Genomic DNA, 14,919 nt, shown 5'->3' with positions numbered 1-14,919 from the left:
GGGTGGTAATATTTAAAACCTGATTAAGGTAAGTTACCCAGAGTGAAAATACTCCTGCTTCTAACCGCTGGGTTCTAAAGGAGATTGTATGTTTATATGCTGTATGTTTGTTCCTGCATTTTTTGAAAATATTTTATAACTACCAATACCCTGAGAACCTCTTTGCCCCCCTCCATACTACCTCAAGGAAACTACTTTATTGGCCAGATAGGAGGCAGTAAAACTACCACCAGCCCAATCTGTACAACGTGATCTTAACTCTATGGGAAGCTGGTAAAGGCATTGCATGTAGCATATCTGGTGAGTTTAATAGGCTGTTACCATTCAACCTGCCCTGCAACTGTATAAAGAATTGCCCACAACTAGGTGGGAAGATCTTGGAGACCACACCAAGGATGTGCCAGACTCGAATGAAGAAACAAGTAGTGTTTAAACCAGGGTATGCAGATTGAAAGGAAAGATTTGGATTTTTTTTACGAGAAAACAGAATGAATACTGAAATTTGCGCAAATGGCCAATATCTGAACTTGAGTGTACAAATAAAGGTGAGCAATATTATGTATGAAGAACATTCTTGATAACTGGCAATCTGAAAGGGCAGCTGTGGAATATGGGCTTCAAAATAAATACGAACCTGCTAGGAAGATTAAAGTAGATATCACATACAAGAGGAAATTGACAAAACCTCCAGATTCCACTTCCACTCTACATTTCAACTCTAAATGCATCATCCATAAATGAATGGCTAGTATACATTGTCCCGGTTTTCTTCCTATTTCATTCTCCTTCAAGTGTAACTTTCTTTACTACAGATTAGGACAGTTTGTAAAGTGTTGGAGTTATTACAACATCACCAGTATTGACTTGTGTGCTTTATAAAATAGAAACCATTTACAAATAAGATTGTGAACAGTAATTAGACGGACAAATTTGATCCATTTAAGCACAGATACTCAGAGTTAAAATCTTCCTTCTTCGGACTCCTTTTCTGAAGGAGGTGTTATGTTTGCTTCTGCATTCTATCTATCAATCTCTTTTGGAAGAGCTGTGGGTGCATAACCTTCCTAGAAAGCAATTATGTTTCACATTTTACCTAATTGTGCATTTCTGTAAGGGTATGCATTAAACAATATCAGTGAAATTATTATCTAGATAAGAAAAGTTATTGAGAAACAGTTACAACCTTCATGCTGTATAATGGATACTGATAACTACATACCAAAGCCTATTGCTGCACATTTGTAATTAATCAAATATTGTGTTGCTAGGGTTATTTTATTATGTTTGGCAGTATATCCACAGCAGTGCACTCAGGCAAGTATTTTCCATTTAGTCTGCACTGGATTTTTATTTAAAGTGTTGTGTCAACTTTATTACATTCCATAACAAACAATCATTAGTATTGTTTAAAAGAAAAACGAAATGAATGCTTAATTTGCATTAGGACCCACAGTTGCTCAACCACTATGTATAATTTCACAACGTGTGCAAACTTATCGAATAAGGCAGGTTTAGGAAGACAATTTGGAGTTAATTTGTGGGGGCCTCACCTGAAGTGGTGTTGCTGGTTCTCGTTGCCAGATCTGCAAAAACACAAATAATTACTAATACACCAGAGACGAATGAGATGAAACAAGGTCTGTAGTACAAAAGTTAAAGAAAGATGAAATATTAATTTGCATACTAAAAAAGGGTGGTGAAGGGGTGACTATGGCAGACATTTTTTAATATAGCTAAGTGCAATAAAAACTATACATAAGTAAGGTGTAGTTACAGAAGATATATGAGCTGAGAATAGCCAGGTGAGAAGCCTTAGCATAAAAATAACCCAAGTCAGACAGAGTGGTATATGCACTGAACTATATTTTAGCAGGAGTAAGTGGAAACATGAAATACAGAATCAAGATGAACCAGGAAAATAAGAGTGATACTACTGATATTAGTAAGAGATAACTTGCAGAGCTGAAGTTTAGTCTATTGTGATAGAGCATAGAGAGAAGTTATCTAACTAGATTATATTTAATTGAATTGTTTGGAGAATGCATCCCTCACCCAGAAGAGTACTTAAAAAGTACTACACGCAATAGCATATTTCCAATAAACAAAATACAAAACAACGAAGAAAGAAAAAAAAAAACTTACAGCACACAAAGAAAAAGTTACTTACTTTTAATAATGTTTTATCTGGGAGAAAGACTGTCCAGTCTCAGCTTCCTTACCGTAGAATATTCCTAGATGTCAGACTGAATCCGGAAATTTTTAGCAATCCACCATGCAAGCCGTTAGGTGGGGATGTTCAGCTATGCGTGGCATTGTTGCAATTGTCAGCGTCAAAAGGGACGTGCGTAGTACCTACATGGGCGCCACCCCCAGTGCGCTGACCTCAGTTCTTGACTCTGTTTTCCGCACCATAAGGGCGGAGGTAAGCTTACTAGGAATGACTAGTAGGTCTGTGAATTTCTAAAGGATTTCTAAATATGATAAGACAGTTCCCAGAGTGAGGAGGTTCGGTAAGGAATTTGCTTCAATAGAGTCTCTACCAGATAAAGCGTCACCGAAGGTAAGTAACTTGTTCATCTGATAGAGACTTCTAGCCGCAGATTCTTTACCTCAGAATACATACCAAAGCAATTGCTTTCCAGTGGTGGGTCTGTGGACTGTTTTAACTAAGAAGTCCTAGTGGACCGAACAGGAAAAATTCTTATTCTTGCAGTCCAGACAGACGAAGCAGTAGAGTTTAACAAACATGTACAACATTACCTACGTTGCTGCCTAAACAATCTCAAGGATTGGGACTCCTCTAGCGAGTGCAGTGGGTGCAGCTACAGCTCAGGTCGAGTGAGCTTCTAAGCCCTCAGGAGGCTGTTTCTTATTGCGTAGCAGATCTTAATACAGAGGATGATATACAGAGAGATAGTTCTTTTCTGAATTGTCTTCTCTTTCTTTGCCCCTGCAAATCAAACAGAGCTAATCATCCACCCAGAATTCTTTGTAACGATCAATATAAAATTATAACTCTTTTGGATCAAGGCGGCAAAGTCTCTTTTCTTCTTTGGAAGGGATGGGGGGAAGAAAGTTGGGGGGCAGAAGGTAGGCAGAGTGATGCTTTGCCAGACGTAAAAAGTTGTGACCACCTTTGGTAAAAAGGATGCTATAGTTACAAGAAGTCTTGGAAGAAGTAAGTATAGGGAGGGTTAATTGAAAGTACCTCCAATTCGCTAACCCTCCTGACAGATGTTATCACCACAAGGAAGACAGTTTTCAGAGTTAGGAGCCATGGAGGGCAGCTGTGCATCAGCCTTAAAGGATAACTTACTAAGAGGGTGAGAACTGAAGTCAAGTCCCATTGGAGTCTAATGAAGGGTGTGGGAGGTAAGATATGCTGAAAACCTTTACAGAATCCAGTCACAACAGGTGACTTAAACAGGTAAGGATAATCCGGCAACCATAGAAAGGCAGAAATGGCATGCCAAAGCCATGGATATCAGGGAGTGACCAAAAAGAAGAACTAAGATGCAAGCTAAGCAACAAAACTGTCCCATCGGTAGGGGTTGATGGTTTTGATAGAAGATGCACCTAGCTGCCAGAATGACATCACATATTTCGGCAGGGAAATCAAACATCCTCAACTGTCACCACTTAGTCTTCCCGAATGAAGGTTGAGAGTGGACATGTTCAGGTGCAATACCCTACTCTGGTTGCTGCTCCAAAATGTCCTCACGAAGGGGCAGCCTGAGTGGAAGAAAGTCTGGAGTGACTAACATGACTTGGACCTGGTTGTTCCTGTTCTTCAGAACTCTGGACAGGAATAGTATCTACTGGCTTTGCACATTTGTAGGCAGCGGTGAACAGATCGAACCAAGGTTCTCCCCAATCTTGGAAAAGGTCTCATACCACCTCCAGATGAAGATGACATTTGTGATATGGTAGACATAGATGGATTTTCTAATCTGGCAATTAGAGAGGTAGCCAGATGTTGAACCACCAGGAATATGTCCTGACATTCGAGCCATGTCTAAACACTTAGAGCCTCTTGTCATGGGGTCCACAACCCGACCCAGCTCTGCTTGTTGCAATATCACATGGTTGTGATGTAGTGCGTGAACACGTGAAATAGCCTTCCCTTGATGGAAAGAAGGAAGTATTTCAATGACAGACGGATCACTCTCAGTTGCAACAGATTGATGTGGAGCGGAATCTTTGGCGGAGACCAGAGTACTGTGATCTCCACCTCTCCCAGGTGGCCACCCAAACCCAAAAGTGACACATCTGTCACTATTGGGAGCTCTGGGTGGGGAAGGAGAGAGAGATTTCTGCTGTAGACCCAATTGCAGTCCTTCAGCCACCACTGAAGGTCCTTTGCAGTTCCTTCCGATATCTGGAACAGGTTGGAGAGATTCTAGATGTTGTGCCCACTGCATCAAGTCCCACTGCAGAGCCCACATATGCTGACTGGCATGTTTTACCAACAGCATGCAGGAGGCAGTCAGACAGCACCCTAAGCGTCAGTCTAACCGAAACACCTAGCAAGCCTCCCTGAAGAACCATGCTCAAGATAACCATGAAAGAAAATCTTACCACACTGTTCTATATCATGGAAATCATGAATGCCTTTCAGCAACAGGGAAGTGCACTTAGCGCACTAAAACAAGCCGTAATAACTACCATACTGAAAAAAACATAACTCAGACCAATAAAAGTCATCAAACAATTGACCCATCTCAAATCTCCCCTTCATCAGCAAAATTCTGGAAAACAGTGTCACTTGGCAATCACAAGCAATTGCTGCATGACCATCAGGTTTCAGACTCAAGATGGGCATGGAATGTGCATTAGCAGATTCCGGGAAATATGTTGCATCTTACCTTGATCTTAAAAACTCTCAAATTCTTATCCTACTCGACTTATAAGTGGCATACAACAGTACACCACAAGTCCCTGCTTACATAATGAGAAAAGGGAGCGAAGAATAATGGAACCACACTTTGGTGATGTAACAGTTCCCTTCAAACGGCTGCCAGCAAATCAAAATTAGTTCATACGACTTGTCCTCAAGACCCATCAGCTGTGGAATTGCCCACAGATCTCCTTATTCCCACTACTGTCCAATATCAACACGAAACCCTTGGTACAAATGATATCGGTCAACCAGCTCCAATTCCAGATACATATGCAGAGGATATACAAACCCATCTCAACCATGGTGACCTACCAAAACAATAATATTTCAGGTCTGAAACGTCTCTAACACTAGATGAAGGACTGTAACCTTTAGCTAAACAGCTTGAAAATCTTAATCCTGATAACTGGCAAGACCCATTGCAGGCTGCTTCCCAGTCAAATGGCCAAGGGAAATAGGTGATGCTCCAGCTCCAATTCAAATGGTTAGAAATCCTCGAATCTGGCTTCCGAAACTCCTTTCCTTTAAACAACAATTGGCAACTGTAGTCAAAAGCATCACCCACCACCTCATCATCATAAGGATCGCCCCTCTACAGTAAAGAACCAGGACAGGACTAAGAGCGCTGGTCCTATCTCAGCAAGACTATTGCAACACTATCACACAAGAAGAATCTCCAAACCATCAGAGGATACCAAATCAAGCAGCCAGAATCTATCTGTCTCAGTGAAAGAGAAACAGTCTGACAGGACCATTTACATAACTTTGAAAATTCTCAATGGCTCCTGGCGGAACAGTGTGTCAAATTTAAACACCTATGCACACTTTCAAATCATATGAGAGTAAAGATCTAAAATACCTACTAAGCGGGGGGAGGAGACGCGCCGGCGACCAAGATGGCCGCTTGAGCACCGGCTCCGCCGGGCACCACATCCTGACTCGCCATCCGGCACATTATCCTGAGCCCAGTCCCTACCATCTGGTGGGGGACCCGCTCCTGAGCCACTGGGCGAAAATCCGAACGATTTGGCCGCTTGGACGACTTAAATTAATCGTCGGGAACTTTTGAGGCCTATTGGGTGCGCCACAGGGACCCAGCGTGTGGCACTGCCCGCTTTGGAGTTCAACAACAACGGCGAGAGGGACCGGAAATGTGCGGTGACATCCGTCCCGTGGAAGTCGCGTCCCACTCGAGTGGCCCTCGGACCCCCATCTCAATCCTACTGACTCTGCACATCTACGCCACTATGGGACAACCTGTGACTACGCCGATTGCCCTTGCGAAATAAGGGTTTATCCGGCTGGCGGAGTTGGTGGTCGCACAGAAGCTAAAATGGCAGCGAGGGGGGATCCCGAGAAGCCACCTCCAAAAACGCTGAGGAACACCAAACCGGTCCAGTCCAATAGATTGGAAAAGTACAGTTTCTCTAAAGGGTCCCCGGTGGACGAGAAGCGCACGCAAATGAGCAGCCATGATGATGGCTCGTCTGGGGCAGACCCGACATTGAAGGACCTGATGGCGGCGATCACTGTCCACATCGAGGTGGGCCTAATCCGAGCGGACCGGACTAAAACCTCGGAAAAAGTCAAATCACTCGAGATTAAAACATCGAGCCTCACGGACGACGTGTCGGATCTCCAGTGAGAGGTGAGGGAGTTGAAGGAGTCTCGGACCTAATTTGCTCGCAAGCTGGACGAAAATGAAGGGCGGGCGAAGCGCAACAACGTCCGTATCCTTGGCATACCAGAGAGATCAGAGGGGCAGGCCCCGGATTTATTCGTGGAAGATCTCATCCTGAACCATCTAAAGCCCAAGGGTCTCAGTACCTTTTTTACCGTGGAGAGGGCTCACAGAGTTCTGGCAGCCGCCTGAAGACAGGGGCGCCCCCTCGCCCTATGATCGTCCGCATTTTGAACTTTCGGGACAGAGACACTATTCTTCAGACTGCGAGAACCACTTGTCCACTGGCTTTTGAAAACGCGTCCCTCCTTTTTTTCCCTGACTTCACCCAGGCTGTTCAGAAACAAAGGCAGAGTTTCATAAACGTATAAAGAAGGCTGCGGGCCTCGGAACTCAAATACTCTATGTTGTTCCCTGCCCGCCTCCGAATAGGACGCGATGGCAAAGCCTGGTTTTTTGATCACCCAGACGCGGCATCGGACTGGTTGGACCGTATCCAGGGGCCTGGTACCGAAGGAGACACCCCGATGGAAAACGAGGAACAATGATCCTGTGTTGGTCGTTGCAGTTGAATAGGGTGGCAAGGGAGCTGGTTTGAGGGGGGAGATCTCTTAATCCCCGCTGACTTTGTTAATATTCTGGGAGGGTTTTATTGGCACTGATGGGGGTTCGTATGCGGGTTGGGATGGGGTGGGCTGGTGGCCTGTTGTAAGGTCCTCCTCAGTTTTCTACGTTTAGATTTTGTAGTTAGTTATGGGGCGACAGGCACACTGCTGGTTGGGGATGTGCAAACGTTTCATGCAGGGGTGCAGGGTGGAAGGGTGGAGGGGTGGGGGGTTGTGTTGTGGGGATTTTTGTTCTTTGATTTGTGTTTTGTTTATGACCTATGCTTGCAATGGATGTCGAGTAATGCTTTAGGATTTTCCGGAGACGAATATGGCGTCAGTTAGACGGGGTTTGGTTGTGTCGGTCCTCAGTTGGAATGTGAATGGCTCGGGAGATAAGATCAAACGTGCAATGGTGGGACAGCTGATCAGGCTCCAGTTGCCAGATGTAGTCTTACTCCAAGAGACTCATCTCATGGGAAAGAGATGTATGGTGCTACACAGAGGTGGGTATAAATTGGTCCCCCACGCCGGTTTCACCTCAGGCTCTAGAGGGGTGGGGATACTAGTTAAGAATTCATTTCCGCACACCATACGGGCTACCTGGTCCGATAACCGCGGCCGGTATGTCGGTGTCTCGGGGCTGTGGGAGGGCAGAACAATCACGTTCCTTTCAGTTTATGTACCCCCCTCACTGCAGACAGACTTTTCGTGACCTGAGTAGGATGTTCTTGTCGTTACCCATTGGCATCATGGTGATTGGGGGAGATTTTAATGCAGTCATGGACGTTGAACTAGATAAATACCCCTCCCGTGTGTTGCCCCCCCTCTGGTAGGTGGTTGTCTGAGTTTGTTACTGGAACGGGCATGGTGGATGGGTGGAGGCTTCGGCACCCTGTGGACCTGGAATACACGCACACATCTGTGGCACACCACTCTTTCTCTAGGATTGACTATGTTCTGTTGCCTGCGTCACAGGCAGCATTTGTCCAGGAAGTGCGCCATCTGGCCTGAAGAGTGTCTGATCACTCTCCGATATGGTTGCAGTTGAGAATCGAGCCTGACAATGTTGCTAGGGTTGCACCAATTAGTGCTTGGTGGTTGAGAGATCCCGCCACCAAAAAAGAGCTGGCACGTGTCAGATAGCTACTTTAGCGAGAACTCAGGGACAGTCGAATCTGACTGCACTCTCTGGGAGGCCTACAAAACGGTGGTCAGGGGGAGGCCCTCTCCCTAATCTCTGGGCAGAAGAAGAGCAGGGCGGAAATTGACAGGGTTGAGGCGGAGCTACTGGCGAAGGAAAAGGAGGTCTCCACCACGAGGGACCCGGGCGGTGAACATCGCCTCAGTCTCCTTCGGGACGAGTTTAAACACCTAGTGCGAAAAGGGGCGAGGGAACAACACGCTAATACACAAAGTAGAATCTACAGCATGGAGATAAGGAGGGGAAACTAATAGCGTTGCTAGAGAAGGGAGACTGGGGGTCGCGTCTGGTCCCAGAGCTACAGATTGCGGGCTCCGGGATCACGGCGGATCCGCAGCACATAGTGGACGAGTTTACCAGCTATTATGTGGAGGTCTATACCTCAGCGGGGCTGCACACGGTGGAAGAGAACGCGGAGGTCATCCGGGATATCTGAATGCCCGTTTTATCTGCCGAGGATCGGGAGTTTCTGGAGTCCGATATCACAAATGACAAGGTCGCGATGGCTATCTGTGGGGTACGCTCCGGGAAAGCCTCGGGCCCGAATGGCATTCCCGTTGAACTCTATAAACTTCATTCTGACCGCATTGCTCCTTTCATGAAGGCCATATATCTTGAGAGCAGGGAAAATGGCATGCTTCCCTATGACCATTGTATAGCTTACATTGTTGTCATATACAAGGACGGTAAGCCGCGTCAGGAATGCTCCTCCTTTTGCCCAATCTCTCTCCTAAATGCAGAGCCTATAATTCTGGCCAAACTCCTCGCGAATCGGCCAGTGAAAATCATAGCTGCACTGGTGCACCCGGATCAGTCCGGTTTTATGCCGCGACGCAATACAGCCCTTAATCTTCGTAGACTCCATGGGGTGGTGGCAGGTTTGGCTCGCATTCATGAGCCAGCTGCGCTTTTGTCGTTGGACGTCACCATGGCGTTCGACAGAGTGGAATGGCCTTATTTATTTGGGGTGTTGGAGAAATTCGGGTTCGGTCCAGAATTAATTCGATGCATCCGTCTCCTGTATTCCGCGCCGCTGGCTCGGGTGGTGGTCAACCACAAGTCCTGTGACTTTCAGCTTGGGAGGGGCACCAGGCAAGGATGTCCCCTCTTGCCACTACTATTTGCTCTGGCACTGGAGCCGCTTGCGGCCTGGGTAAGCTGGGATAGATCGATCAAAGGGTTACGCTGGACTTCGGAGTGGGAGGACTAAATTTTGCTATACGCGGACGATATCCTGATGTATTTGACCTCCCCCCGACAGTACCTCATTGTCTTCATGGATGTCTTGCCGATCTACAGTAGATATTTGGGGTTCGCCATTAATTGGAAGAAGTCGGTCCTATTTGTGTTGAGCGGCGACCCCCCTAGAGTGCCAGAAACCTGCCCGGTAAGGGTGGAGCAGGAGGGTTTTCATTATCTTGGTATCTACATCTGTCGGGACCCTAAACAGCCTTTCGATGCTAACCTGGTTCCTGCCTTGGCCAGACTCCGCCGAGATATCGTAAAATGGAAGGAACTGCCACGCTCCCTACTGGGTCGTACGGTTCTGTTTAAAATGATGGCGCTACCGCGGTTCTTATAAGCTTTACAGAATGTCTTTGATCCCGTGCCTTCCTCTTATTTTATTGAAATAGAATCGCAGCGTCAGCTTCTCTGGGCTGGGAGGCCGCGGATTGCGTTATCCAAATTAATGCTGCCCTGGTACGACGGTGGGATTGGATTACCCTGCATCAGGAAATACTACTGGGTTTCCCAACTGGCTCCCATCAAACATGCGAAAAATTAAAAAAAAAATAATAATACCTACTTAGCCTTACCTAAACTTACACACCTAGCTGGGTTCTTAGATCAAGCAAAGTTAAAGCATGGGCTGGGTACAGACACAGTTAGGCCTGCTGAACAAAGTACATTAAATCCAGGTTGCAGAGCATTATGAAGTCCTGCGCAGACAATGCTTTGCGCAGACGAGGTTATGATGGGCTGCAATGCGAAGTCCTGCCCTCAGATGTGGCATGCAGCAGCGATTCTGAGGCGCTGCGGGGCGATGCATCGCAATGCCTTGGTTCTGCGGGGACCACAGGTGGTGCTGCCCCAAAGGTCCAGGACTGGGGCAGCACCACTTGGGGGGCTGGGGGGGGCAATACTCACTGCAGGCAGAGTTAAGGTGATGAGTTCAGGAGTGCAGCCAACTAGCCCTTTGAGTCACTCGGATTCTCCTGGGTTCAAGATGCAAGTCCAGTCCTTCTCACATAGGTAGTAGTCCTTCTTGTAGGGCAGCACAGCAGTGCTCTTCCACAGGTCTGGAGGTGTACTGAAGAGTTGGGTCTGAGGGTCCATAGTTATACTTGGTGCCCAGCTTTGAAGTGGGAGAAGGATATAGATGTTTCCTGCCTCGGCACCAGCTTGTCTCACAAAAAAGCATGCCTGGTTAAATACTAAGAATAACAAGAGTTAACTAGGAATTAACACATATATTGTGTGTATTTATGTGTATGAGTGGTGTGGTATCTCAAGAGAGATTCTTTCAGGACAAGAACCCTCACTCACCGAAGACGACATGCTTGCACTTCACTTGGGTCGAGGAGATTTTATAGGTTACTAGACCTGCAGGTCTAGTGCATTTTTAGGTCTTGAGGCGTAACAGCGCGTCAGCGCTGTGTCTGCCAGGAGATCTATTGTTACTGAGTGTGCTTCCCAGGAGACAGCACCTGGCCGCGCGCATCTCGCGATAGGCGCAGGCCACGCGCGCGCGGCTGTCTCCTGGGAAGCGCAAACACACAGGCACACCTCCCCCTGCACGCATGCGCACACACATACACAAGCGCACATACACGCACAGAGAGACATCCCCCCCCCACCCCTCCGCCGTCGCACACACAGACACACACACGCACACATACATACATACAGGCATCCCCCTTCCCTGAGGGCGTCACAGAAAGGACACAATCATACTTGCGGTGCCGGGTGCCCTCCTCCCCGGTGTGAGCCGCTCCTTGCGGGCTGCCGCCGGGTCCTCCGCACTCCTTTCCCGCTACTATCTCCCAGGGCTCCGTCAGCCGGGGCCCGAAGCCGCCACCGCGATCCCAGCCTGCACCGCGCGCGGCCGGAGGGAGGACCTCCAGCAATCCCATCGACCAGCGCGCGGCGGGGACTCCGCCTATCACTTCCTGCTTTCCTCTATGATTAGCATAGATAGCAGCCGGCATGAACATACCAAACGCATTTCCTGCCACGGTTTGTATCAATATTGTGCCCAAATGGCGACTTTCAAGTCGGATTGCTAATCACATCCACAGTTCCCCATTTATGATTATTGGATTGCTTACCTAGGCCTATGTTGGGATTTACGTGGGGTTATATGTTATGTGCGAACGATGCTTGTGATTGAACTGCTGAGTAAGTGATTCATTGTCCGCTGTCTTAACGTCATATTTGTAAATTGCTTCAGTGTCAGAATGAGTATACCATGTCTCCTTTAATAGCACAGTGCTGCAGGTAACGAAGCAGATGGCTTTGACCCTGCATCATACACTAATAGGAGTAGTAGCATTTCTTTAGCGGTGACCTGTAGATGGCACTAGCCACCTACTTACCGAAATTAAATGTAGCAATAGAGCCACAAAGCTGCAGAAAGGTGATGAAAAGATTGTGCTGCCTAATCATTCAGATATTAGATGTTCCCGTCAACACATTATTCCGTGAAGTTTTTCTTTACGAAGTTTGGAGGACGGCATATTAATGTACGAGTGCGCGCTTTCCTGCTGTATTGCTTGCCATTCCGGGGCTGACAGGGTAAACTTTGAAAACATTGCAGCTTTTGAGCTGCGGTACTTCAGGGTGCTAGCAACGGGTGCACAGGAACCCTTTGTGTTAGGCCTGTGCAGCCCAGCCCAGCAGCTGCCTGCATGGACCTCCGGAGCAGCCACTAGGGATTTCTTTCTGCCGAAAATTGTCTGCTAGATTCCAACGCATGGTTTGGGAGACCAGAGTGGAGGGCTGTTGGACTGCGCACTGTACGATGAGAGAATCGCTCTGCTGAAACAGGACACCTGGGGGAAATAACCTGTCCCACCTGTTGATAACACTTTGATATCTTGTCAGCATGACTGCAGCACCGATCCTCCACATCCCCACTGCTCTGTCGTTTCTATTAAGTGGGACTCTGCACATTCCTGCACGCCCGCCCCGTACTAGTTGTATAAAACAGTGTTGCAGAACATGTCATTCCATTGTGGGCATGAACTCTTAAAGCAAGTATTGATAAGAAATACACTGAGTGCCCACGTGGGGGACTTGCCTTTCCCACTGCAGTAGCTTGATGAGGTCTCTAATTTTTCAATCTTTTTCCATAACTCCTTATCCGGAAGTGGCTCGCGTTTTGATAGTGCCAAATCTAAGCATTCCAAGAATAACTTTTCCGTTGGATATAAAACCGGTGATTTCCAGCTGCACACCACTGTCAATGACGGGTCTGAGTTTGGGGGATCCATTTACCAGAAAGTGAGTGACAATCTGGACACTGCAGTCAACCTAGCTTGGACAGCAGGCAACAACACTACTCGCTTTGGAGTAGCGGCCAAGTACTAGCTGGATCCGTCTGCTACGGTCTCTGTGAAAGTAAATAACTCTAGCCTAGTCAGTGTTGGTTACACCCAGACCCTGAGGCCAGGTGTGAAACTCCCACTCTCTGCAATCGTAGATGGAAAGAACTTCAAGGCCGGAGGTCACAAGGTGGGGCTTGGCCTGGATTTGGAGGCTTGAAGGGGGCCCCCATTACAGCAAGCAGATAGGAAGCGATTTGATGAATTTGGCCTTAACAATGCATTTTTTGAAACACGACCGCAGCGTTTTCCCCGCTCCTGTGGATGGAACCGGAACAAGCTGTATTTTTATGTATTTAAACCATGGCCTGTTAGCTTGTTTCTAGTTGAATTGGTGGTTATCGGACCCTGGAAAAGGCTGACCCTGTCCCCATTATTTAAATGTCTCGTACTGCACCTGCCCGCAGGAATGGATTGGACTTTCTGAAATGTTGAACGGTGTACACCATTATTTTATTGTCTCCAATATTGATGCAAACCATATCATTGGATGTTTTGGAAAAAAAAATACACACATTTTGTTATGTCACCTTTGTCCAAAATACTTTTGGTATCCTGCAAATGAACCACCTAGGAATAAAAAATTACACCTGTACCTTACATCATGGGGCAGACTGCATAAATGAAACCAGCGGCACCGATCGCTTTTGTAAACAAGCGGGGGTTGTGTAAGCGCGCGGGTGATGTCAGCGGTGCGGCCGTCTGGGCTTGGAGGCTGCTGGAGTGCGAGACGGGCGCAAGGGCAAAGAGTTGCTGGTGGAGCAAGGAGTTATACGGGGGGCATGCGGGCAGCCGAATGAGGGAGCCGGAGCCTCAGGAAGACGCGCGGGTGGATAGCAGGGGCGCCTCCCGCTGCCGCCAGCAGCCATGGCGCGGGCACTAGCTGTGATCCCTCTGGACTTTACTTGCGAGACCTACACAGGTAAGGAGAGCTGCGACCTGCGGATGGGACAGATCTGGGTGCTGGGGAGGGGTGGGGTAGGTGAGCCCTTCTCAATTGTGCTGGTGTGCTGTGATAGACTAAGGGAGCATTTCGGGGCGCGTTGACGGGCGTGGAGTCGACAGTGGAAGAAGGGGGAGGGAAAGTGAAAGTGACTGCAGGAGGTTCCAACTCCCCCCACTCCATCCATCCCCTCCATCCATCCATCCATCCATCCATCCATCCATCCATCCATCCATCCATCCATCCATCCATCCATCCGTCCGTCCATCCGTCCATCCGTCCATCCGTCCATCCGTCCATCCGTCCATCCGTCCATCCGTCCATCCGTCCATCCGTCCATCCGTCCATCCGTCCATCCGTCCATCCGTCCATCCGTCCATCCGTCCATCCGTCCATCCGTCCATCCGTCCATCCGTCCATCCGTCCATCCGTCCATCCGTCCGTCCATCCATCCATCCATCCATCCGTCCATCCATCCCCCACTCCATCGCTATCATCTTGCAAATCATCACATTGTCATATGCAATGCCAATAATCAAACTTTAATGCTGCGAGACCTATTGCATTGCATATGCTTGTTTATGATTTCTCGAGCCCTGACACAGTACATTGAAAAAAAAAGAGACATGGTTTGCTCATGTAATTGATTAAAGTAATATGAAGTATCATAAAACAAGGAAGTGCCACGTGGGTAACTCTAGGAGTCATTTTACCTATTAAAAAGACAGAAAATTACCACTCCCAAGCCACTGGGTAATGTCCCTGCCACAACATAAAAAGAAATGGAACCGACAACAATAGGGAGCGGGGAAAAACCAGCATAAAAACTCAATTACTCATGAGAATACTTCAAAAGCCATTCTACTTCAATGGTCCATTTGACATGGGGTATTACGAAGTAGAGATCTATTCCTTGTATATAAAGAGTATGTAATGTTTACGTGTAAGGGTCAAGAGCTCTTGGAGTACCAGGGAGTCTGTC

The 14,919-nt window shown here is 47.5% G+C and overlaps 1 protein-coding gene across 2 annotated transcripts in view; it reads right to left on the bottom strand.

Moving 5' to 3' along the window:
• The window catches only part of CD2AP (CD2 associated protein), a 630,446-nt gene that overhangs the window by 333,285 nt on the left and 282,242 nt on the right, over window positions 1-14,919 (bottom strand). For both annotated transcript variants that reach the window (XM_086926250.1, XM_086926251.1), the window contains exon 6: window positions 1,551-1,583. In XM_086926250.1, coding sequence (XP_086782376.1) covers window positions 1,551-1,583 — 33 coding nt within the window. The remainder of the gene's footprint in view (window positions 1-1,550; window positions 1,584-14,919) is intronic.

The sequence above is a fragment of the Lissotriton vulgaris genome, chromosome 6, assembly GCF_964263255.1.
Source record: "Lissotriton vulgaris chromosome 6, aLisVul1.2, whole genome shotgun sequence".
In the NCBI taxonomy this organism is placed as follows: domain Eukaryota; kingdom Metazoa; phylum Chordata; class Amphibia; order Caudata; family Salamandridae; genus Lissotriton; species Lissotriton vulgaris.
The sequence above is the reverse complement of the archived record's forward strand: the minus strand, read 5'-3'. Positions and strand labels throughout refer to the sequence as shown.